Here is a 25669-nt window from a genome sequence, read left to right as displayed (position 1 = left end):
TTATGCAAAAAATGCATGACTCGAGAGCAGCTTCCACAGCTCTGAATCTCTGCGGTGTCTGAATCTTTGTCGACTTCAAGCTGCCTAATCTGCTCTAAGGACATAATGTACAGTACGCTGTTTGTTCAGCTTGCAGAGAGTCAGATTTAAGGATTTCATATTCAAACAGCACTGACTCAAGTAGCAATGTTCAAGGACTTTTCAAAGTGCATCTGTGGAGCTTATCAATACCACAAGCTGAATACTACTCTACCTGACTGTGTTTTCTTTAGCCAAGGTCTCAGGTTTTGCTTTAATCTAGCATCAGCATGAAGCTATAACTGAAAAATCAAGCCTTCACTTAGAAAACTTCTGTAGGCTACTGTTGTCCAGCATTTTTCTACAGATATGGACCTGCATGTGATGCAGAGTAAACACATTCTAAGTCCATTGATTTTAAGAAACAATTCAGATATATATATCTGTGAGCACCTACACACACATTTCCCCATTTCATCATTTATACAACATATGTACACATGACAATACTTTCCAGAAGAGCTGTATCAGCATATTAGGGGCATTAAGACACTGCACTGCATTGCAATAGCTATGCTCATTTCTGAAATGTGAACAAATGTATTTGATACGTACACTGTCAGCATGCTTGGGATTAACAGAGATCAGCAACCAATTTGGAGTAATTGAATATTCACAGCAGCATCTGGTCTGATCTGTTAACACAGTCACATGCAGGGAATGTAGGGCAAGCATTTTAAAAAATGCCCAGAAAAACAATTTTTTAAAATGCCCAGAAGAAAACCAAGGGTACTGCTTAAGAAAAAATGGACCCCCAGCAGCCTTATGCTATTTGGCCTCCTGTTCACCTTCTGCACAGTCTTTGCTGGCTGCAGCCCATAGCCACATCAAGGGTTTTGTTCATGTACAAACCCAGTGCAGTGCTCACATTCTTCCTAGAACTACATGCTCATGTGCTGGACTTACTGAGCCTTTGTCACGCTCCCTTTGCTCTCCTGGCCACGCAGCAATACTGCCCTCTCTTCCCCCCCCACTGAGCACATGTGAAAAACATTAACATATTTCAAATGCCTAGCAGACCTTGAAGTATCCTTGTCAGAACTTTACATTTCCTGGGGAAATCTTGTGGTGACAGAAGCCCTCTGTAATTCCATTTAAACCATTAATGATGCACTGATAACGCCAATGAAGTCTGACCATCAGATTTCAATGTATATTAGATGCCTGCCTGAAAGCAGCATTAATAATGGAATGGATTTATTATTTTCTTCTAATTAGAACTCCTTGCTGATGCTAGTGAAAAAACACTCTTTCAAGAGAGAAATAATCAGCAGTAAAATATATGTAATTATTTTCATTATAGGCTTGTGTCAGTTCTACCGGTTAAGATTGGTCCCTTCCCAAATCTGTTTCCCAATTCTGCTACATGTGGAAAGCTTAGGACAAGTATTCAGTGGCAGGAACACATCTCACTAGAAATGCATGGTTTTTCAAAGTAGCTTATTTTATCATCATAGGCAAAACAGTACTTCTGTGTCATTCAGGCCTACAATAACTCTGGTGATTTGATACATGTACATTCTCCGAGGCCATTCTTTGGAGAGGCACGTTTAACTTAATAATGGAACAATTGTTTCCAAGAGGCAAGATTTTATCTTTCCTGTAAAAGTCATCAGCTCTACAAAGTTACAAATCACTGGAGAAAAATCCTACAGCAAACCTTCAGTAGAGGCTCAGACATTTAGCAGCCAAACACCTTGGGAAAGGCCTCCTGCCCTTGGCATGCTCTGGATGCTGCTGAGCAAGAGCTCCTGGAGCTTTCCTTGGCAGCTCCAACATGCTGTTCATGCTGTCCCTGACCAGAGCCTGGAATGGAGGATGAACAGGGCATCTGATCCTTGTGTTCCTCGTGAGCTGAAGAAGGCTCTGTGGGGCTGCTGCTGTGTTGAGGTTTCTGCCTTTACAGTGGGGTCCCCCCACTGCCCTGCTGCTGGCTGGGGAGGGCAGTGAGTCCATCACCCACCCAGACAGATCCCGTGCTCCCAGCTGGGGAGGGCAGTGGGTCCATCACCCACCCAGACAGATCCCGTGCTCCCAGCTGGGGAGGGCAGTGGGTCCATCACCCACCCAGACAGATCCCGTGCTCCCAGCTGGGGAGGGCAGTGGGTCCATCACCCACCCAGACAGATCCCGTGCTCCCAGCTGGGGAGGGCAGTGGGTCCATCACCCACCCAGACAGATCCCGTGCTCCCAGCTGGGGAGGGCAGTGGGTCCATCACCCACCCAGACAGATCCCGTGCTCCCAGCCCAGGAACTGCCAGCCTGCCCCGTGCCCCAACGTGTGCACACGTGTACTCGGGTGTCAGAGAGAAAAGCAGGGAGCGAGGCTGCAGGGATGAAGGAGCAGGATGAATGATGAATGGGAGCTGAATCTAAAGCAGAAGCTTGGGGAGACCAAACAAATAAAAGCACAGGAGCCCATGCATGGAAGACAGAACAAAGGGCAGGTAGGAGGCACAAAAAAAATCCCCTCAAACAAACAAAAGAAATGAACAAGGAGGACTACTAGGGCGCTTTGAGGAAACACTCTTTACTTCTACCCCCATTTGTACACATCCTTATAACTCCAGAACATCCAGAAGCTGCTTAGAGATGACTGGTACAGGTCCCTCTCCTCTCCAGTGTGTGCCACAACCACCTAGCTGCAAAGGGGCAGCATGCTGCTTTTTCTACAGTGCAAAAAGAGGCTCTGCAGCATTTCTGAACTCTCCAGGGTATGACTTTGCAACACAGAGGGGTTTTCCCCATGTACATTTTGTAACTGTTCTTGGTAAAGTCAGCTTGGGTAGATAAATCTCCTTAAATCGTCTCACCATGTGTATGCTAAACAGGACCTGGCTTGTTTTACAAAATAAAGAGTGCTGGATGAGGAGGAGGCACATGACCTACACTAACATTTTCTTCCCCTGGTTTAGCATAAATAAAAGCACCACTATGAAAGAGCACTTAAAGTTCCTTTTGCAGCTAACATTGAAAGAGTTTATTATCACACTGCAGAAATGCTTCAGGGGAAATCTTGCTCTGATAGTGTTCTCATGAGAACACTTGACGTTTTCAAACAAGTCACTTTGAAATGTTCAAGAATACAAATGTCATGAGGCTCCCAAAGGTGCAATGACACATCTTATCACAAAGGGAAGCTCCTGTGTTGCCTGCTTAAAGAACCTGAAGCTCTGCAAGAAGTACCTCATCTTTCAAACAGCATTTCAAACATCAAGCTTTGAAAGTGATCTGGCATTGAAATACCAGTCTGGCTGTTCAAATTTAGCTTGCTTAAAGTCAGCTCGTATAGTGAAGAGTACCTGGAGCTGCAGAAGATTCCCCTTTGTTTCTGTATTCTCTGGTACACAGAGGTAACATGGATTTCAGGAACTGTTTGAGTGACCACAGGATAGGGCAAAGATCAGATGAGCTTTCCATCTACAGAACCAGCACCATGCAGCCAGAGGCACTGCAGCCTTCCCCAGAGGAGCTGCCAGTGGACACAGTCTCCTTTCCTACAGATTCATCATTTTACCTCATCATACCTGCTGTCCAGCCCATGGGCTGGGATCACCAGCACACCTAATGCAGTACCCCACACACCTCCCCAATGGCTACACTTTTTAAAATTATTCTAATGACTTGAAATAGCAATATAAAAAAAAGATTTTTCACTGCTCAGACCCATAAGTGCAGTCTTCAGTCCCTGATGGAGAAGTGGGGTGGGGATGGGACATGGCTCTTCCAAACAGTGGCTCCCAGGGGCCTGACTGTAAAGGAGAGAGAGACGATGGCCTCTGGACACCACTATCAACTTTTTTAAATGGTGCTTGCACATGCACTAGCATTTTCTCAGAAGCCATCATTGTGTAAAATCCTGTCCAGAATTATTCAGTCATTTTTTAATTTAAAAAAATACTATGAAATTTAAAAATCCATTTAATAAAAAATAGGGTGCTCTAGGCCACTTGTGTTTTGCTCAATTAATCTCTCCAAGTAAAAATCTTAGGGGCCACCCAACATTTATCTGCACTGTAAGGTACAAAGCCTCACCAGAGCAAAACTGAGCAATGCCCTGTTGCAGAGCGAAGTATCCCCGCATGTAATTGTGCTTAACCTAAACCATATGTTCCTAAAAACACCAACAATGCTGAACAATGAGACCAGCCTCACATCCAAGGGAATTTAGGAACAGGGGAACAACCAAAGTGACAAGCTTGTTCATCATGGAGCTACAGATTCATTGTTGTCATCGTTTTTTGGCACGATGCTGCCTGAATTCCTTCCCATGTTTTGTGAACAGCTGAACTGTGTTCCCTTACGAAAGAAATTAATATGGCAGCCTGTGTACATCTGCTTTAATCTTAAAACAAAGAGTTTTGCTATCTTTAGTACAAGCATAATAAAGGCACCAAAAAAAGACAGATGGTTTGGATTTTCTTTGCAGAAAGCAAGAGAGAAGACTGACATCTCAACTGTTTACGTAGCCACAACCATTACATGGCCACAGCAAACCAGAGGGGATGCAGAAAGTACCTCTTTGTCAGTGTCTCAGATGCCAACTGCTTTCAGTCAGGCCTTCTAAAAAGCATAAAACAACTCTGCTCACAGATAAATGCTTTTGTTAATAAAGATTAAATTTATATGGGTAGGAAAACACTTAACAACGGCCACACTAATGCCAAACAAATTAATTTCCGTAAAGCTAGTGCAAACACTACTGTTCTGTTTAGGCAGCACAGAACAAAACCCTTGAAAATCCAACATTAAGGTAGTTATTTATGGTCATTGCTCAGCCCTCCTGCCCCCATCATTTGTGCATTAGAAATCTCCTGATTGCTCACTTGCAAATTCCCTGACTTCTGACCAAAACTGGCCACACACTGATAGCCCGAAAGTTCATTCTGCAGGGATAATAACATCACCCTGGTCAGGCACTTGGGATGGGTTTGGGGATTTGGTTTTTAGGTTTTTGTTTTGTTTTGCATTGGTGGATTTTTACAATTCAGCCTTTCTTTTAAAATATCTCACTTCAGGATTAAAACTTTCCCCTTCCTGAAATCAATCAAACTGATAGTGGTTTTGGCAGAAAGGGAAGTAACAGGAAAAAAGTAAGGACAGAACATGTGCAACATATCCAAGAAGTAATTCATAACTTGCTCTGTATTTTTTATGTAATAGATACATAGTTCAGGGAAAACTACACACAAAAGAGGCTTTGCTTTCCCTATTACCCTTTAACAAACATTCAGAGAATGGCAGACATGTAAAAATATCACCCTTGATATAAAGGGATAAAAAGACAAGTCGAATTAGCTCGAGAATTAGGGGCAGAAAAATATTCTCTGATACAGATATTGCTCCTTTCAGCATAATTAAATGCCTTTTTAATATTTCCATGTTGGAGAATTTAAGAGACCCAAATTAATGATTTTTCCAATTAGCAAGTATTTATAAAGTAAAAGAAGATGGCACACATGGAAAAAATCCAAAACACTTGTTCAATTTGTGAGTGCTTCCACTTGAACCAGTGTTCAAACATGGTACTGACAAGTAACACTTGGGGTTTAGAAGCAGCATTTCCATTAAGGAAAACGTTTGCTGCAGTTGCATGAAATCCTTACCAGGCACGGGGAGCCTTTTGTGCATTGCAGTTACACTCCATTAAATGCTTCCCAGGAGGGCTGGGGTGGCACAGCTCAGTGGCCCTGTGGGACACGTGGGCTTGCAGGGCACGTGCAGCCTCTGCTGCGTCGCTCACTTTGCTGGCACCTTTCTGCAAAGAGCAGGGGATGGAGCAAGCATGGGCAAGCAGGGCACGGCCACCCCTCCTCGCAGCTCCTTCCAGAAGATGCCCCACAGGCTGGGCCACCAAAGGGCCCCAGGGACAGCCAAGTGCAGTTGTGCAAGGCACGGAGGCCAGGCTCCCTGCGGATGCTCCTGGAGGAAGCTGCCGGCTCACATCTGTCACGAGCTCTGTTTACAGGCGCGCCAACAGATGCTTGCAGCGAGAGTCGCTGAACTTTGACATCCAACATAAAGATGTAAACACTTCTCCACAGAAGATAAATCCTGAGTACTAAAAGGTGCTCTGGCTGACTTCTGGCCCTCCCCAACCCCACACCATCTGCCAAACCCAAAACTCCCACACATATCCCTTAAAAACAACAACAGTAAGAAAGGCACAGAAAAACCCCCAAGAAATTAACATACTAATAGCCGCAGCACCAAGATTTTTTAAGTATGCTAACCAGTAGAGTTATTAAAAGTAAGCCAAATATAACTGATTGGAGAATAAAATGAACTTTACAATGTTTAGACAGATGGAATCTGATTTCCTGCTGTAAAGCTGCTGAATTTGGCATTGACCCTGAGCCCCAAAGGCAGGGGATCTGCTGCCCAAAAGACACACGAGCTACCCAGTGTCCGGAATCAGCAGTCACTACTCTTCATATGCACCATTAAATTAAAAAGCATGAAAGTCTTCATAAATAAGGTTTGCAAAAAGAGATGGATTCATTTAATGCTAAGAGTAGCCAAGACCAAAGCCCACTGCATGTATTTGTGTATTTTCTTAAGAGGCTGTATATACAAGGGAGCTCACAAAGGGCTTCTTTAAAATGCTCCCTTGTAAATGTGCATTTGAAGGGTAATAGATATTGAATTCAGGGAAATGTCCAAAAAATCACTGTTTGGAAATATTTTTAGGCCTTCATGTGGAAGAGCTAGAAGCAATCATAATGCTTTTCAATGCTAGCTAAGAAAATCCTTGTCCAGAAGGATTTACTTCTCCGATGCCTGATCCCATGAGCTATGGATGCAGCCAAACACAGCATTTACTGATAAACAGTCCTACTGACTTCAGTAACTTAAGCCAAGTAACTTCAGTGGTGTTATTCATGCCCTGTGAATATGAACGGAAGACTCTTGTTTAAAAAGGCTCCTCACAACAGCAAAGGCCAGCACAAGAGTCCCAAGTGAGGGTGAGAAAGGACACAAGGCAAAGAAAAGAGTCCTTATGAGAAATGCTTAGCCATTACCTGCATTTGGGGCTTTCTTTTTAATTTTAAACCAAAAGGGAGGAAAACATGAGCTCTCCTGGTATAACTACACAGTAACGTCAACACAATCTTATTGCTAACTCAAAAGTCAAACAAAAGCGACCCCCCCACCCCCCGACAGAACAAACCCCAAACCTCAAACCAAGCCCAGGTCTACAATTTCTGAATGAGGTCACGATGAGAAACTCTCCCAGCCTTCAAACCAGAAAGAAAAAAAAAAAAAAAAGTGAAAACCTCCATGGAAAACATACTTGAGCTGTGTTTAACAAGGAACATCTGTAGCCTTCCAATTCCTGAGATGCAGAAATGCCGCAGAAGAGCTGCAATAACTTAAACACACAGGAAAAAATACTTTTGTTGCTGCCCAAACCATTTACAGGTGCCTCTGATTTGAAACTAAGGATACCAAGCTCTACTCTGTTTGCTGACATAACACCATGCTGTGAAGGACTTCTCTGTGAAGAAAAATCACTGAAAGCTGGTTTAACTGATAAAGTCTTTAGTGGTGAAATACGACATGTGTTTTTAAAGAGCCTACATTTTTTGCATATTATCAGTCAGCTGTTTCTATTTATAACATTCGATGTAAAAGTTTCTCTCAGTCAGCTAAGTAGGTATGCAATTAAGTATCCTGAAATTTTAGTGTCAGACTGAGGACAGTTTGCAGCAATTGATTCAACTTTTATTTCTCCCTGGATGAGTTTGTACAGATAAGATTTCCTCCACACACACATACATTAATTATGTCTTACACATATACAATTCTTCCCTTGCAAGGGAATAGATGTTATTAAAAATGTGTGTTCTTAGGTGCTGTTCTGGAAGTCCTCAATTCTCAAAGGCTTAAACATAGTGCTACTTATACCAACAGCAATAATTGCACTTAAAAAAAAAAGAGTCCTTAGCTCACAGACTATATATTTACAGTGCTGCCTATATATTTATTGGCATTACTTTTATATATACTTGGATGTATAAATGGAAGAAAGAGTAGAGTACTATTTAGGTGACTAGAAAAATGTTCTTGAAATCAATGCCATGCAAAACAACACAGCTCTTCTGAAAGATTTCACTCCTCCCCCAAGCTTTTTGTATTTGCTATCTATGCTTTCACTGCAGACAGCTTCACGTGTGTCTGTACAAGTCAGGAGCACGATGCAGTCCTCTTTGATCTGAAATAAGTAAAGTTCACAGTAGTCAGAAAAAAAAGAAAAAGGATAGAAACTGGAAAGAGGTTTTTCTCAATGGAACCATTGATTACTGAATATACACAAGTAAGTAATTTCAAACAAAGCATAGAATGACAGCAGGGCTTTTAGGACTTTATTTAAACATTCATTTGAGCACTTTATAAGCTCACACAACTTCATTAAAAATACAGTAAGACAATGAGGAAATGTCTGCTTTACTGTAAATAAAGCCTTTAAGGAAGAAATCAGTTTAACCCCAAAACTAAATGCAGCAAAAATATCCTCAAACCTGAAAAAAAATGCAGTAACTGTAATGTCATTTTATATACTAATGTGTATCTAAACACACAAGGAAAGATTAGGACCTACTTTTTAAATTCTAAACGTTCATAGACTTCATTGACATACTTAATATATTCACACTAAGTATGAATATACTGTATTAATACAGTAGAGTCATAGACATGGTATTTCCAAAACATCCAGGACAGAGCCCTTTACCAGCTCTCTACACTAATGGAACAGAAAAACAAACAATACAACCGACCCACCCACTAGCTAACAAATGAGTACAGCATCTTCTCTCCTGGAAAGCATGAGGTTTGTACTTATAAAGGGAAACATATTTACCATATGAATTGTCTGCACATGGTAGCTTTTCCAGTCACTGCAGACTCCCTGTTTTGAAGGCCAGCCTGCAGGAAGCTTTGGAGAGCTACACCAGAGCCAGCTGCAGCCCAGCATTGTGAGCATGTGCTAAGAGGGAGGTCACACCTTTCATCTCCCACTCCTTTATCTTGGGCCAGGGTGCTGAAACACAGGCCTGATGTACTCTTCCCCTCCTTGTATTTAATGAGGTTTTCATCTACCCCCATTCAGTGCCACATTTTTCTTCTTTTCATAAAGAGCTATGAATTTTTCATAGCTATTTGCTCAGGGAAATCCAAACTTACAATGTGATATTCCCATTTTAGTACACCATATCTCATGTATTGGATATTTCCCACAGACCATCAAATCAGCTAGTTTTACAACCATCTCACACAGAGGATGACACCAGCAGGAAACAGTATCACAGTTGTCTATAATGATTATTAGCAAATGAACTGTTTAACTGAAACACTCAGGTACTATATACAAGAACACTTGAGGAGGAATTATATCACTGTGTGATAATCAAGAAATTGCTAGGCAGCTTGTTAGAATACCATTATATAATCCTACCTTCACACTGGGTAGGATTCCCTACAACCACTCCTTCAGCATACAACTGCATGGTGCTACAGATTTTTGTGGCAAATTAATTTCTGCAACTCACAAGAGAACAGAAAGAAAAAATTAAGAAGTAATGTAGTGTGATATGAAAATTTAATAATTCTGCAAACTGACATTGGCAAAGACTTGAAGTCCAGACTCATAAAAGTAAAATCCGAAACCAACTCCAGCAACAGACCTTCCCAGTCCCACTGCCCTGCCAATCATGGCATAGGAAGACATGCAGAATGCTCAGTGGAAAGGTGAGAAGTGCAAAGTCTAGTAGAAGCTACTGAATCAGAGAAGATGAATAACAATGCTGTGCTTTGATAAGGTCCCAGCGTTTTCATCAGTTTGTCATTAGACTTGAACATGAGCTCCAGCTGTCAAAATGATGTGGGAATCAATGCACCAACCATGCTTCAAAAAGCATCATCACCCCATATTTCTGCAACCTCACCCCTTGTTTCCCCTCTCTGGTTCTTCAAAGTTATATTGAGCATTGCAGGGATTGCCAAACAGTCAGAGGTAATAGTGAAGCACTATCTCAGTTCCCTTTCACCTGCTTGCAACCTTCTGCAGCCCATAGGTAACCAAACAGCAAGAGCAGAATGGTCTGAAAGCACATCAGGAAAAGCAATGGGAGAAAAGATAAGAAATTACCAATGTCAGCTGGCATAGTCCTTTTACACACTAAGTCCACTCCTGAAACCATAAGTCCTGAAAATGACTGAAGTTATCAAATGCAGTGAATTTCTACTATGCCTTTGGCTGTGCAGTGGCCAGCTCAGACCTGCTGAGGAGGTGGAATGCCACATCACAGGTTTGAAGGCCAATCCCTATGTCCTTCCCATTTTGCACCACCTGATTTTAACACATGCACACCCAAAGAAAGGAGGCAATTTTTTGCCTAGTGGTGTTTGTAACACCAGGGTTTTCTAAGCAATCAATTGGATGGCATTATGGTAAAGACTTGAGACTTTTTCCATATTACCTGAAGTTTCAGCTTGCATTATGGACATCGTGGAAAGGCATCACACAAAACATGCACACAGAACACCATAAACAAGCAACTTATTTGCTGGTGGATGTCAGCCATTCTTTTCTAGGGCACCAAAGCAAGCTGTCCCTTTTACAGGTGCATCTGTGGTTCCCTTAAGTATAAGGATTTTGCAGCTCAAAACACTTCTAAAAGTCAGGCTTTTTATAGCTACACATCCAATTACAAAATCCTGTGAAAATTACAGGTAGTCTCCCATGTAAGCATGTAGGTGACTCATACGAGGAGCTGGAGAAGGCTTGTGTTTAAGATGAAAGACGTGTTTAAAATGACATTTCCTGGAGGATGTTAGTGTAACAACAAACACATCCACACACAGCCTTTCTACACTGTAGCTCAAATGTAATGGTGATGCTTTGAATGTGATGGAGCCTTCTTATTTTAGCTTGAAAAAGCCAACAGAGGGGACAGTTTCAGCCTTTCCACTTAACTGGACTTCAAATTTCAGTTGAGAAAGTCAAAACATGAAACATCCTAAATCTGAGAACCAATAACCTGGCCACCAATAACTTGGTGCAAGAGAAAAGAATGACAGAATCATAAAATGCCTTGGACTGGAAGAGACCTGTAAAGGTCATCTAGTCCAATCCCCCTGCTGCAAGGGGGAATACCTTCCAATAGACTATGTTGCTCAAAACCTCATTTAACCTGACCTGAAAGACTTTCAGGTATCCACAGCTTCTCTGGGCAGTATGTTCCAGTGCCTCGTAGCCCTTTAAAAAAAGAATTTCTTCCTTAATCTCATCTATTTAAAAAATTACCCCTTGTCCTACTTCAACAGGCCCTGCTGAAAGGTTTGTCCCCAGCTTTCCTGTAGGCCCCCTATTGCTACTGGAAGGTGCTGTAAGGTCCCTCTGGAGCCTTCTCTTCTCCATGCTGAACAACCTCAAGTTTCTCAGCCTGACCTCATAAGAGAGGCATTCCATGCCTTTGATAACTTCTATGGCCTTCCTCCATGGCTCCACAGGTCGATGACCTTTCAGTGCTGGGGGTCTCAGAGTTGGATACAGCACTTCAGGTGAGGTCTCATGAGGGTGCAGTAGAGGGGCAGAATTCCTTCCCCTGACCTACAGGCAAGGCTGGTTTTGATACAACCCAAGATAGAGTTTGTTTCCTGGGATGTCAACACACTGCAAGCTCATGTCCAGCTTTTCATCCACCAGCACCCTGAAATCCCTCTTGGCAGGGCTGTTCTCAATCAATCTGTAGGGATACCAGGGGATGCCTCAACACAAATGCATGGACCTTCTACTTGACCTCATAGAACTTCATGAAGCATATGCATGTGCCCATTTAAGCCTGTGCTGTGCCCTCTGGATGGCATTCCATCCTTCAGGCTTGTCAGCTGCAGCACTCAGCTTGGTGTCATCTGCAAATTTGCTGAGGCTGTGCTCTATCCCACTGCCAATGCTGTTGATGAAGGCATTAAACAGCTCTGGTCCCAGTCCAGAACTCCAAGGGACATCCTTGTCACCAATTCACCACTGTCTGGATGCAATCATCCAACCAATTCCTCATCCACCAAAGAGTTCATCCATCCAATTCCTATCTCTCCAATTTAGAGGGAAGGATGTTGTAGGGTTCTGTGTCAAAGGCTTTAGAGAAGTCCAGACAGATGACACACACAGCTCTTCCCCTCTTCACTGATGTGGTTTCTCCATCATTTTCATCCCACAGTGCCAGCACAGCAGCAATTTAATCATGAGTACATTACATTTTGCCCATCAAAAGCCACTCTGCAATTCTGTCTGGTTCCTTTCCTGCCTGGAGAAAGGCATGTAAAGAAAGCAAGGGTTCCCTGTCTCTGAAAGACATGCTTTTATTTTTTTGGCCATGTGCCAGCCCCAACTTTCTGTTACTGTTAGGGATTATAACCTTTGAGAGGCCACCTTCCTCCAGTAAACTACATAATGACCAACCTATGTGGAACAAGGCTCTCACACCCAGCAGCATTACTTCAGCTTTGTCAGACACAATCATAGCAACTGACTGGAGAGGCAACAGAAATAACTATTAAAACCAAGTTGCACATTCAGGTCATACAAAATTAATATTTTATTCAAAAACCTTTTAGCTTCCCACTCTGCCCTCCACACAAGAAGAAAATGCACAGCCAGTGTCACCACCATAATTCTGGGGGTTTTGACAACAGAATGGCCTGTGCAGTGCCAGGCATGCTGGCATAGATGTGACTCACCTTTGTAAGTGAGACTTCAATTTTACTGTGATTCTGGAGATGTGGTGGGGTAGTTCCCACGTTGGAATGTTGCCATAAAGGGCTACACACTGTTTAGGAGAGACAGACCAGGAAGGCACAGTGCTGGAGTTGCCCTCTTGGTGAGGCAGCACTTGGAATGTATTGAGCTCTGTCTCAGGGTGGATGATGAGCCAGTCAGGAGCTTATGGGTCAGGACAAAAGGGCAGATGAGTAAGGCTGACACTCTGCATGTTTGCTCCAGGCTGCCTGACCGGGAGGAGGAGGTGGTTGAGTCCTTCTAGGCAATTACAGCAGCCCCAAAATCACATGGGAGGGGCTTTAACTAACCTGACATCTGCTGGAAAGCTACACAGCAAACAAGCCAGGAAGGTCCTGGAAATCACCCCAGTCTTCAAAAGGAGCAAGAAGAAGGACACAAGAGACTATCAGCCAGGCAGCCTCACCTCAATCCCTGGAAAGGTGATGGAGTGCCTCACTCTGTAGGCCATCTCAACCCACAAAAGAGACAAGAAGGTGATCAGAAGTAGTCAGCATGGGTTAACTCATGCTTGACCAGACTGATGGCCTTCTGTGCTGCAACGACTACCTGGATGGATGCAGGGAGCACAGTGGATATTTTCTACCTTGACATCAGCAAGACTTTTGACACTGTCTCTCACAAAATCCTCATGGCAAACTCAGTAAGTGTTATGTTGGATGAGTGGACAGCAGAATGGATTTGGAACAGATCCCAGAAGGTTGTGATCAGTGGTACACTGTCTGGTTGGAGGTCTGTCACTCGTGGTGTCCCCCAGGGTTCTATACTGGGCCCAGTGTATTTAATTTGTTCATCAGTGGCTTGGATGAGGGAAGAGAGTCCCTTCTCATCGAGTTCACTGCTGACAGAAAGCTGAGAGGAGAGGTCGATACTTCAGGTTGTGCAGCCTTTCAGAGGGACCTGGACACATTGGAGAGCTGGGCAGAGAAGAACCTTCTGAAATTCAACAAAAGCAAGTGCAGGGTCCTACACAGAAGAACCTGTGGATCCTGGTGGACAACAAACTGTCCATGAGCCAACACTGTGTCCTTATGGTCAAGAAGGCCAATGCTATGCTGGGATACATTAGGAAGAGCATTGTCAGCAGGTCAAGGGAGGTGATCCTGCCCCTCTGCTCAGCCCTGGTGAGGCCACGTCTGGAGTATTGTGTGCAGTTTTGGAATCCACAGTACAAGAGACATGGAGCTTCTGGAGCAGGTCCAGCTGAGACCTCTTGGTAAAGAGTCTGGAGAATCTCTTTTATTCACAGCCTTAAGAAAGGCTGAGGAAGCTGGGCCTATTCAACCTCAAGAGGAGGCAACTATGAAATGACCTCATTAATCTGTATAAATATCTGAAAGGGAGGATGTCAGGAGGATGGAGCTAGGTTCTGCTCAGTAGTTCAAAACCACAGGAAAATAAGCCACCAGCAGAAACTGATGCACAGGAAGTTCCACCTAAACACAAGTAAAAACTTCTTTACTGCAGGTAAAGGGTGACCAAGCACTGGAACAGATTGCCCAGAGAGGTTGTGGAGTCTCCTTGACTGGAGATATTCAAGAACCACCTGGACACAATCCTGTGCCACGTGCTCTAGGATGACCCTGCTTGAGCAGGGAGGTTGGACCAGATGACCACTGTGGTCCCTTCCAACCTGACCCATTCTGTGTTTCTGTGAAAGCTTATTTTTTACAGAGTTGTGAGAAAGACAAAACACAGAGGAGCAATGCCCATACCTGACCATAGTCTGTCCTGAATACAACAACTCCTTCTGCACAGGAATGAACAGTGCTGGGATAATGCTGATTATTTTCTCGCAGCCAGACCCGAGACCCCTGCAATAAAAAAAAGCCAGAATTATAGACGACATAAGAGAAAAACTGAGGAAATAATTCTACTCACTATTTTTCTCTGGAAATACTTCTCAAGGGATAGGAGAGAAAGAGAAATCCAAATAAGCAAGTGAAAGAAAATAAAATAATCTCTTAGCAAGTATTTGTTGGTTTCTGCTTGATCAGTAAACACAGGAGAACTACACTGAAGTGCCTTTTTTTTTCACAAGTTCCTAAATGCTGGGAAGAGCAGCTGGAGCCAATCCTCTGATTCACTGAGTCATGTGCCTCATGCTAGCACATGTAAAATTACAGAACCCTGTTTGAATTTACACACAGTTTAGAAGATCTGCCCCAAAGCCAGCTGGCTCCCTACCTGTTTATTTTCAACCTCAGTCAGACACTCCCAACAGTTCTATCTTTCACCTTTTTTCTAAACTACTTCCCTTTATATGAGTCTCCTCTCTTCACTGCACAACAATGCAGAGGATTAAAAAAAGACCAACTAGTAGCAAGCAAGGTTACAAAGAACTGATATTTGCCATGCAGGCATAGGAGACACTGTCAGTGAGACAAGCCAGCCTAGTAGAGCAGGTAGAGCTTAATGTTCCCTCTACCACCTGGGTGGTGATGCAGATGCAGCATTATGAAAAGAGAAATATCTAGCACTGAGGACAAGGGAGGAGGACCACAGCTGATGCTGCAGTAAAAGCCATCCCACAAGCAACAGCCACGCGAGTTGCTCCTGCGTAGGAGAAGACCTTAGCTGGCATGAAAACACATAGCAGCAGTGACCCATGGCCTGACTTCCAACCAAAACTACGCTCCAATCTCTTCAAACATCTGGCTCTATATCAGGGCAACAGTATTTTAGTGGCTTTCAGAGAACAGAGATTTTTTTCACCAGAACAGTCAAATATGCTTCTAAAGCAAAAGTAAAGGAGTGGTAGGAAAGTGCTGGGATATACCCTGACAATCATAAGGTTTGGGTGTACAGTCATAGAAAAAAAAAACAATTAAAATAATTTTGCAAGCTAGCGTCCAAAGGCTGTCCTTGCCTGAATTTTCACACAGAGAAACCAGACATAAAGTCTTTTTAAGGTGGATGGAGTGCAGTCCTGATTTATAATCAAGACAAATACAGATTTTTATTCTGCTGCCTATTTAGGATGAGTGGCTCACGAGCTTACCATGGACTTCAGGCACATTACAAGTTACATATGCTTTTAGACAATGTTGAATAAATGTTATTCTTTCTATGATGGGACAATAGCAGCACTTAGACAAAACAGTACTCATGGAGGATTTAAAAACTCTTGCTGTTTGGTTTCCCTAAATGGGAAGAGCTCACCTGGACACAGACGAGGCAAGAGCATCCCTCTTTAGTTTTTGCCCCTGCATCTTTTCACAAACTGCTTTCCAATTTCAATGCTGCAAACGCCTGTGGGGCATTTGCCCTTTTACTTCCAAAACCTCGAGTCAGGTGGTTTCTGGATATACAGCAATTCTGAAGCAGTTCAAATGCAATGTTCATAAACTCCAAAGTGCAGGGCTAAGGCAGATGGAAGCGGAAAGGAGAGTGCCAGCTCCTGAGGTGGGTGAGTGGCAGCAGGGGACTGGGAAACAGTGGGGAGATCCTCCCCAGAAGTGGTAAAAGCAATAGATAAGACTGTAACATTAAATTCAAAATCCAGAAACAGCAGTTGGAACACTTCCACCCACTCTCCTGGGTCTACATCAGACTCTGGTCTTCAAATAACCAAGGGCACTGCTCTGTTTTTATTCTCATGAACACCACAAACATCCCCATGCTGACTGGTTCAAGGGTACCTCTCACCCTGCACTTCCCAAAGGAAGGAAGGCTGATGTGAGGGCTTTGCTCATGGACTTCCTCTGCTACCTCTGCACCAGAGCCAGCAAACAGAAATGTCCTGTGTCCCTTGGGTACAGACACAGGAGCAATGATAACTTGAAGGCTACATATTTGGTACTAAGGAGTTTCTACCACAACCACCATGTAGAGACAAAGGGGTTTTTCACATTAATGCAGGTGCTGCCATCAGCTCACTGTCCCCAAGAGTGCCTGAGAGTGAAAACCTGAGGCTTGCAGCTGCCCTGTGGGGCTGGGTGATGCAGAGCCCACTTAATTCACCATGGAATGGACCTAAAACCCATAAGCATGTGTGGAAACCCAGGGCACCTGGAATATTTCTCTCTCTGCTCTGGGGTGCCCTGACCCCCAGGGGAGCACTGACTTTGACCCTCATTCATGGAGAAAGTTTCCTAGACTTCAAGGTAGACTAGAATCCACAAAAGTGTGAAATAAACTATAGAGAGTAGTGTAGGTGTATCACTTAGTGAGAAATTAGGTTTTGAGATTTTTAGTATGTTCTGGATGGAAACAAGATGGAGGGCACAGGGTGTCATCCTGGGTTTCTTCTTCATGCTTCTTCTCCCTTCTTCTTCATGGGTTTGGGTAGCATTTTGTAATTGGGCAGAAAAGTCCATAATGTGGGCTCTTTGGGACCAGTTACTGGATTAAAAGGGAAAATAATCTAGGTGTCAGTTCTTAATTGGATAGTTTAGTCTTAAAAGACCTTGTAACAAGACATTGTTGGCCATTTTGTGCCTTCCAATGAAAAGATGCCAAGCTCACAGTAGTGAGACTGTGTTACTGATAAGAAATAATAAACAACTGAGTCTGAACATGAACTACTGTCTCAAGTGCCTTCAATCCAGATCCAGAGAAACCCACAAACATGAGTGCACAGCAAGACAGATGATGTGATGATGCACCCATGCTACACCTTGCCATACAGTGAAAGCAAGGTGAGCTGAGCTTTGCCTGGGATTCCTGCATGTCCTCAGCCACTTCACTTCATTCGTGCATCGTGGAAGGCTGAAATTGACAGGGACCTCTCGTGAGCCTCTAGCTCAGGGGCTCAAGCAGGATCTCATAAAACTGGCTGTGAAAGCACTCAGTCACACCCGCAGTAGGAAAGTGCTTCCTGATGTTCAGTGTGAGCCTCCTGTGTTCCAGCCTGTGCCCAATGTCTCTGAGCCTGTCACTGAGCATCACCAAGAAGAGCCCCCTCCTCTATTATCTTCCTTCCAGGTATTTACATACACTGGTGAGATTCCCCCTGAGCCTTATCCAGGCTTAAGAATTCTAGCACTCTCAGCTTGTGGTCCTAGGAGAGAGACCTTCATGATATTTCTGGTCTTCTCTTAGACCCTATCCAGTATATCCATGTCCCTCCTGCACTGGGGAGCAAACAACCAGACATAGCACTCCAGCTCACAGCTCACCAGGGCTGGGAAGAGGGGTAGGATCACCTCCATCAACTTGCAGACAACACTTTACTAACATGTACAACAGTAGTGTCTATAGAAACCTCATGAGATGAGAGATACTCCTGACTTAACACGGGACACCAGAAAAAAGAATCTTCAGCTCATTAAACCATCCCACTCAGTCAGACAACCACTTTTTCACAATTTGAATGTTTTTTTGTTATTAGTGGGACTATTATGGCATAAAACGAAAGGACTACAAGGTTGTCCAGCTCTCAGAAAATTTTTATTTCACTGGTCTTTTTTGCCTTGACCTAATAACCCCACAGAAGCAAGGCACAGCAAAGCTTTCCCAGCAAGGCACAACAAAGCTTTCCACAGCAAACACAAATTGCAAGGGATTTAATGATGGTGGCTACTGTCACCATCAGGCTCTGGAGACCAGACAGCTTGAAGAGCAGATGCATGTACTACTGTCATCCTAACCAGCAAAGAGAATTTGGTCCCAGCCGACACACACCATCCCTTCCTCCCTGCCCAGAAATACTTTTGCCAGCCTGCTGCTGGGTACTAAAGGTCTGTCCTGGTCAGTCTCCACCATCTCCTTCTATGTGAGCTCAATGCACCTAAATGCATACATAAAGAGCAAAAAAGCCTATCTGCCAAAATGCAGTCAAGTTCCTCAAGTGTTTCAGGACAACCAAACCTCTGTTATTCCACTGGTTTATTATTTGCCAGCATCTCAGAAGCTCAAGTAACGTGAAGTTTATGCTTTCAAGAGCAATGAAAAGCTTGTAAACATTAAGCCGCAACAAAATTTGCCAAAACCTCAGCATTCAAAATTAGCCTCTCAGAAGGAGGAGAATGTTTTCCATCTTGAAATTAAATAATTAATGCTGCAAAATATCTTTTCTGGCTGTGAAGGGGAAAAGAAGGGGCCTGCACAGAAGCCTTCACTTGTTGGGCTAGTGCTATAATAAGCTTTTTAAAGCAGGGAAAGGGGTTGATTTAAACAAATGTACATTGTTAGGGGTCAATAGCTGCTATTCAAAGGAGGCCAGAACAATGCAGCTCACAAAGCTGGAGGCATCTGGAATGCAAATACAACATGTTCCCTGGCAAGGTAGCTCTACAATGGAGTGTCTGTCCATGGGCCTTTTCCTATGGGTGGGGCAAAAAAAAAAGGTCTTGGCAAGAGATACCTTGCCAACTATGCAAGCTAGTTGATTGATCCAGCTGCCATCTCTCTGCAGTGCATTAGCCATGCACTGGTGACAAAATCTTCACCAGTGCCTAATTTATGGACAAGACTTGGCATACAGGACCCACCTGAGGAAGGAATCCCCTCAATGCACATGGTGGCTTACATTGACCTCAACCTCTTTTGCAGGGAGAAGACTGGTGTCTTGCGTTACTCCAGAGCTCCCTGACAGCCAGCCTTCTGTGGTAATAGGGCAAAGAAAGCCATGGAACACTAACTACAGCCCAGTGGTTTTTATTTCCATGAAGTAAGGTTGTAAAAATACTTGGAATAGTGCTTGCAGAAGAACAGCTGTATGCCATCATTTCCGTAGCAAATAAATTTCTCCTGACTGCAAAACTGAAAGGAAATAGCTTTGCAGATCTCACAGCTGCAAGACCACCTGGAGAAGTCCTGGTCCTTCTACCTCACAGATTTTAATGCTGAAAATGCAAACACTACTTCTTGTCTTCCTTGGACATGACAAAAATCCATTCTTTTTTTACTTTCTGTTGGATATATATGCTGAAAATCACAAACTTAATAAAGAACTTTATCTCAATTAAGTAAAATGGTGGAGCATTCATTGCAAAACTCTAATTAACAAGTTAGATTTTATATGCACCCATGCTGTATGCTGCATAAAATAACTGCACATTAATTACATTTTATAAACATATATATTGTATATATGTCTACATGTGAAAAAGCAGATACTGTATAACAACTGTGTTCTCATCTCAGTGCAAAAGCTACTCATTCACACCTTATAATGTGAAATCCAGTCAATACATCAGTGCAGTTGATTCAAAACAGTTAAAATTGCTTTAAATGAAGAGCTATGAATGTAGGTTATGCTGTATCTGCATTCAAAAAGCTGCCACTATTGACGCTTGCCAAAGTGAAAGGAACAATAGTCAATATGTATTTAGAGAACTTTTTGTTTATGCACCTCAGTAGCTTGGCTCCAAACACAAAGTCTGAGAGACAGGAAGAGATGTTATTAACTGGGTCAAGCAGGACGTAGCTTTTCAATGCAAAAGATAACCAAAACCACATTTATCTTCATCCCTTCTCTTTCCTAAGTCACAAACTGACGACAGTTAAGGAGGGGCCACGAAAAGAAAGAAGCCATCAAGAAAAAGACCACAACTTTGCTAATTTCAAATTAATAGTCAGTTATTGTGCCGAAAACTCACCCTTCCCTGTTGGCTTTGGCTACTGAAAACAGTTAAATTTAGGTACCCAAAACCATATTAAGTGCCTGGCCAGACTACTCAATGGAAAGTTCACTGGAAGATGAATATCCCTCACTGACTTCAATTCACATATGAACCATTCAGCCTCTTGAGCAGAAAACCAGACCTGTTCTTCCACATCTAAGTCCAGGGAAACAAGCAGTAATGGCCATTTGTCTGATGTATTGCTCTTGAATTCAGAATGTTGGTCTAGATGCCCTCCTTTGCACTGCCTGGCTTCTCTGGTGCTGCTTTCCATCAACAAAAGGCTTCCAGAAGATCTGGTCATCAGTGGTGGCTGAATGTGGGACCTACTATCAAAGTCTGTGGCTACTACTGTCACACACAATGTACAAACGGGAAATCAATGAACACTCCAGAAATTGCACCAAGACAGTGCCACCAATAGGCTCCATTTCTCGACAGCCAGGCTACCCCTTTCTGCCAACAGTCAGGAATCAGCAGTGTTTATTCAGGGATGGTAGCGTGTAAAGGGACGGACAGAGCTACAGAGAAGGACTAGTTGAACCCTGTACATAGTGAAAGAAAGTGCAGCTTTGTAAGTTTATTTCAAAATGCAATCTAAATTTCAGTTTCTTAAACTCAACTTCATGAACTGATTATTTGCATAAATCAAGGCATATACTTAATCCAGCTTAATGGGGTAAAATTACTTTTCAAACCCTTACAGTAGTATTCGCAACTTCCTCAGAAAACACTCAGGAGTAAAATACTAACACCTTCCTCTCAATAAATTGAGTTCTGTCTCTTACATAACACTATTTTCTTTCCTGTTTTAAAGCAGAACAAAGCCATGAAGATGTTTCCATGGGATATAAGGCCAGTTCAGGGGGGGTAGTTTCCTGCAGAGCAAAATGCCCTTGAAAATGAGATATTTCTGTTGTCTGTCAATCCCCCACATCAGATCAAAGCACCAGCTCTCCTGCTCCTGAGGTCTGCACAACAGCTGCTGATTAACCTTCAACAGGCTCCATCTCCTCCTGTTTCAGTAACCGGAGATAGCACAGAGCTAGTGATGGTATACTACTTTAAAAATAAGAAACTGGATTAAAACATATATTATTACTGACTTGAAAGGGAACCAGAATAAATCTGTACCCTCCTCAGCCCTTTGAAGGCACCAGCACTTCTTACAAGACCACTGCTTCATATAAGATAGTATTTTCTACACAATTTTTAAAAACCCCAACAAATAGCGGCACAAAAATATTTTATCTTTCAGTGATGCCCAACACAAACAGCACACAGACATTACTCTCAACATATGCAGGTGGACAATCATGTTCCTCCTCATCTTCTGCTGTTGAGTGTGAAGACATCCATCACTAATAGACCTCACTCAAAAGCCAAAGACAACTCCATCAAAAAGCAATTGCACTTCTCTGCTACAGCTTCTAAAGATGTGGTTGTCAGCTCTTGAGGACAACAGATTTCTGCATGGCTAGGAAGCAGCAACTTTATCATGCACTCAAAAGCAAATCCAGCAAGAAGACACCATCAAGTCTTTTTGAAAGAGTTACTGGTATTGGCACAGTCTGTTATGACTTTCATGAGAGATTCAGCAAACTTGTTTTGACAAGTTTTGCAAAATGCTTTTTTTCACTTTGAAGACTGCCTAACCCATACCCCAGCATCATGGCTGCAAAAACATGACAGTGCAGGAGCTTGGAAAGCCTACTGCCATTATTGATTGTGGTCAAGTTAGGCTGCTGGCAGACAACAGCTTGTTCTCATGCCTGCAAATGTAAGGTAAAGAAATAACAGTTTCTGTGCAGTCAAGACAATGGCATTACTGGTTAATTCTGAAATTAAAAGGCATTGCTCCAAGTACTACTTGGCAACTGACCACAAACAGAACTGCAAAAACGAAGCAGGGAAACACATACAGCAACTACAGTAACTTTTCTCTATCTACTGGATCTACAGTTCCAAGTCCCACTTTACATCATCGTCACTGGGTATCACAGACTTGCCTGGCTTATGGCACTGCCTCCACCACTCTCACCCCTCTACCTTTGCTTGGAATGAGGAGGCAGGATTTTGATCTGTTAAAACTCAGTAAGGAAGATAAGTAATCCAAAAAGAAAATACGTGGGTGAGGAGAAGGAAGAGGAGACAGCTACTGAGGACAGCAGCGAGATGTAGGGCACACATGGGCAAAGGAGCTTAGGGCCACTGCACATCTTTCTCTCCAGGTCTGTGTTGGGGCAGGGGGTAGCAATTGCCAGGCAAGCGACAGACATCCTGGTGTACTCATGGTCATCTTAAAAGTAGCATGTAATTCTCTCCCCTTATTTGAGTTCTTGAAGAGAAATATACAGTACACTCAAAAATCCCCTTAAAATCTATCCTGAGAACCAAACAAGCCCCACCTCTGCATCCACAGAATTCAATGAGTTGCAGCTCTGTCTTTGATGACAGCATGGTTCTGTCAAGCACTCATATTTTTCTCAGAAACTCATTTTTTAACTAATAGCAGTCATGACCACAAATGTGAAAACACATGAACAGAACAACACCAACAAAAAACCCCTAACAACAAAGCCAAACACAAAGAATTCCAACAGGTATTTTAAGGAATGCAGAACTGAGGAAAGACAGTGCACAAGAAAGCACCAGGGGAAGAGAGACTCCACTAAGAATTGATCACCAAAGCCTACAGCAATGCAGCCAGCAGCAGCAGTTGTCCCAGCACAAGTGCCCAATTTCAGTCACCACTAGCTTCTGCTTACATCTCTTTGCCACATCATCTAGCCAGCTCTCACACTGCTCTGCAGCTCTACCAGTGACTCAGGGAAAAGGAGAACAGCCTGCCAAAATGCCTGTAGCTCATCCACCATGCCTGGTTGGGCCTGGCAGTCTCCAGTCCAAAAGCTGCCAGCTTGGTAATGCTTTGCTTATGCTACATGACATGCTTATAAACACACATCAAGGGGGAGGATTTTTAAATCCACACATGTGAGAAATCATGCTAGCACTCTCTTCTCATTCCTTGCTTAAGTGGCTCTCTTGGGACTCGGGTTTCAAAGACCAATGAGGCAAAGCAATGGTAGAAATTTCTTCACTACCTTCTTTGTTGGGGCTCAATCACACAGCTTTGCTCTTCTTCAGAAACTTTGCCCTTAAAAACTCAAAAGTCATCTGCACAGGTGGCTAATGGTCTCAAAACCACTTTTCACAAGTTTTGCAAAACACCCAATCAATTTTTTCACCTTCCTCTTGCCTCTCCTGTCTGGACACAAAGCAAAGCCAGGCAAGCCAACTCACGAGCACCAGCCACAGGGCAGGGGAGAGACCAACCATCCTGAATCAAGGTTTAGTTTGAGACTGAACTTGAGAGATGTTTCTCACTGACTGTCTGTAAAGCCCAAGGAGACTTTTGTTTCCAAAATGTGAACTCCTGCTTGCAAATGTACATCTTCAGTCTCATTTCAAAACATTTTGTTGAGGAGCAACATCTTAATTGAGTACTTCAAAGATAATTAAGTGGAAAAAGTAAAAACATTCATTTGGGCACATTTGTTCTGAAGAGAAGCAATTACTATTTATTTTCATGAGACACTAGACTTTTCATTAGGTTCATTAGTCAAGCACTGTTCAGCTCTTAACACTGATCTCTATGTAGCTGGATATGGAAATTTTTGAAGATAATCCACTATGAAACAACATCATAGTACTAGTTTTTCTACAGATGCTAGTTGTGCTACACAAGCATGGATATGCCTTGTCTAGAGGGACAGTATAACGATTCAGCCTAATTTGGATTTGTAAAGCAGATGAGATTTCTGATCAATATACATCTTCTACCTTTGAACAGTCTTTGTCAGCTATCTGTTTTTATTCTGGTAGTATTAGTCAAAGCCTTCTTCCATCAAGAAGCATCACTGATACAACGCCAGTGTTGCACCTAAAAGCAAGCAGGAGAAATTGCATTTAGCAAGGTAAGGACTATTCCTGGCTTCTAGGAAGCTCAGCGTTGCCTTTTTCTTTTTTCCCCTTCTCACGCCAAAGAATCAGGCAATTCCAGGAAAGCATATCTTTATCAGGGTATCAAGTGGGATTCTGGTGTGAAAAAACTAATCCATATTAAACAGCAGACTGTGCAAGGTAACAAGCATACTTAGAAATTATTCCCAAGAACAATACTACCACTTTCATTTTAAAATTTACTGGCATCAAAGCAAAAAAGGTTCCACTTTAGTTTTATATTCCATATTGTCAGTTTTCATGATCCTTTTACAGGTCTGAAAACATTAGAGGGATTTTTTTGTATTTTGTTTATGTCTCCCTGTAACTCAAAAATATCAGTTTACACATGAACAACTTTCATGCATTGAAGTAGGGATGGGCAAGCAAGGAAAGTATTTACAGACTCAATTGTTGCAAAAAACAGTTATAAGATCAGAATCATAAGACAAAAACAAACTGACCCACCCAGCCTACATTCTTTGTAAGTATTTTGGGTTATTTTCCCCCCTCTCTTCTTCCAAGCTCTATGTTTGCTTGAAATTAGAACTCGGAATTTTGTAGAGACACGGGTCACACTTTGGTACCATAAGACTTAGCAAGACTTCATTCCAAGGCTTAGAAAGTAAGTGTGAAAATGAGTGAGAAAAGAGAATAATGGACCACAGTTCTTTCATTCTTTTATTAATATAAACACTGATAATTGAAAATAGGAGAACTATAAATGTCAGGTCATAAGTTCTTTTGTTAAGTTGCATTGATCCCCTCACATTGAATTTACAATTGATGATTTAGTATGCTTCATTTCACTTGGCAGCTTTGCTCTCACAAAATGATCGCTACAGATCTCTCTCCTGCCACAGGGACACAAGTATTAGAGGGATGTATTTTACACTGAATTATTTTTTTACTTGGCTAGCTCATGCTTCAGTTTGGGTGGTTTTGGGGTTTTTTTTTGGGGGGGGGTTGTTTGTTTTTGTTTGTTTGGGGGTTTTTGGTTGGTTTTCTGGAGGTTTTTTGTGCTTTTTTGTTTGTTTGGTTGGTTTGGATTTTTCTTTGTTTTCTGTTTTTTAAATCAAATTTTGGCAAGCTATATGGGGTTTGCCCTACAAACACCAGAACTCTTTGCTAACCTTGCCCACCTATGATGTCTTTCAGATGTCCATAGGACCCTGCATATAGGTAAAACATCTATAGAATAAGAAGAAACAGATGAAAA

At 42.7% G+C, this 25669-nt stretch overlaps 1 protein-coding gene across 1 annotated transcript in view; it reads right to left on the bottom strand.

The window, feature by feature from the left end:
* MYO10 (myosin X) overlaps positions 1 to 25669 on the bottom strand; it is a 162979-nt gene that overhangs the window by 112889 nt on the left and 24421 nt on the right. Inside the window, exon 2 of the mRNA XM_066559602.1 lies at positions 14596 to 14694. Within this exon, the coding sequence (XP_066415699.1) occupies positions 14596 to 14694 (99 nt within the window). The remainder of the gene's footprint in view (positions 1 to 14595; positions 14695 to 25669) is intronic.

This window comes from Molothrus aeneus, chromosome 1 (genome assembly GCF_037042795.1).
Source record: "Molothrus aeneus isolate 106 chromosome 1, BPBGC_Maene_1.0, whole genome shotgun sequence".
In the NCBI taxonomy this organism is placed as follows: Eukaryota; Metazoa; Chordata; class Aves; order Passeriformes; family Icteridae; genus Molothrus; species Molothrus aeneus.
The sequence above is the reverse complement of the archived record's forward strand: the minus strand, read 5'-3'. Positions and strand labels throughout refer to the sequence as shown.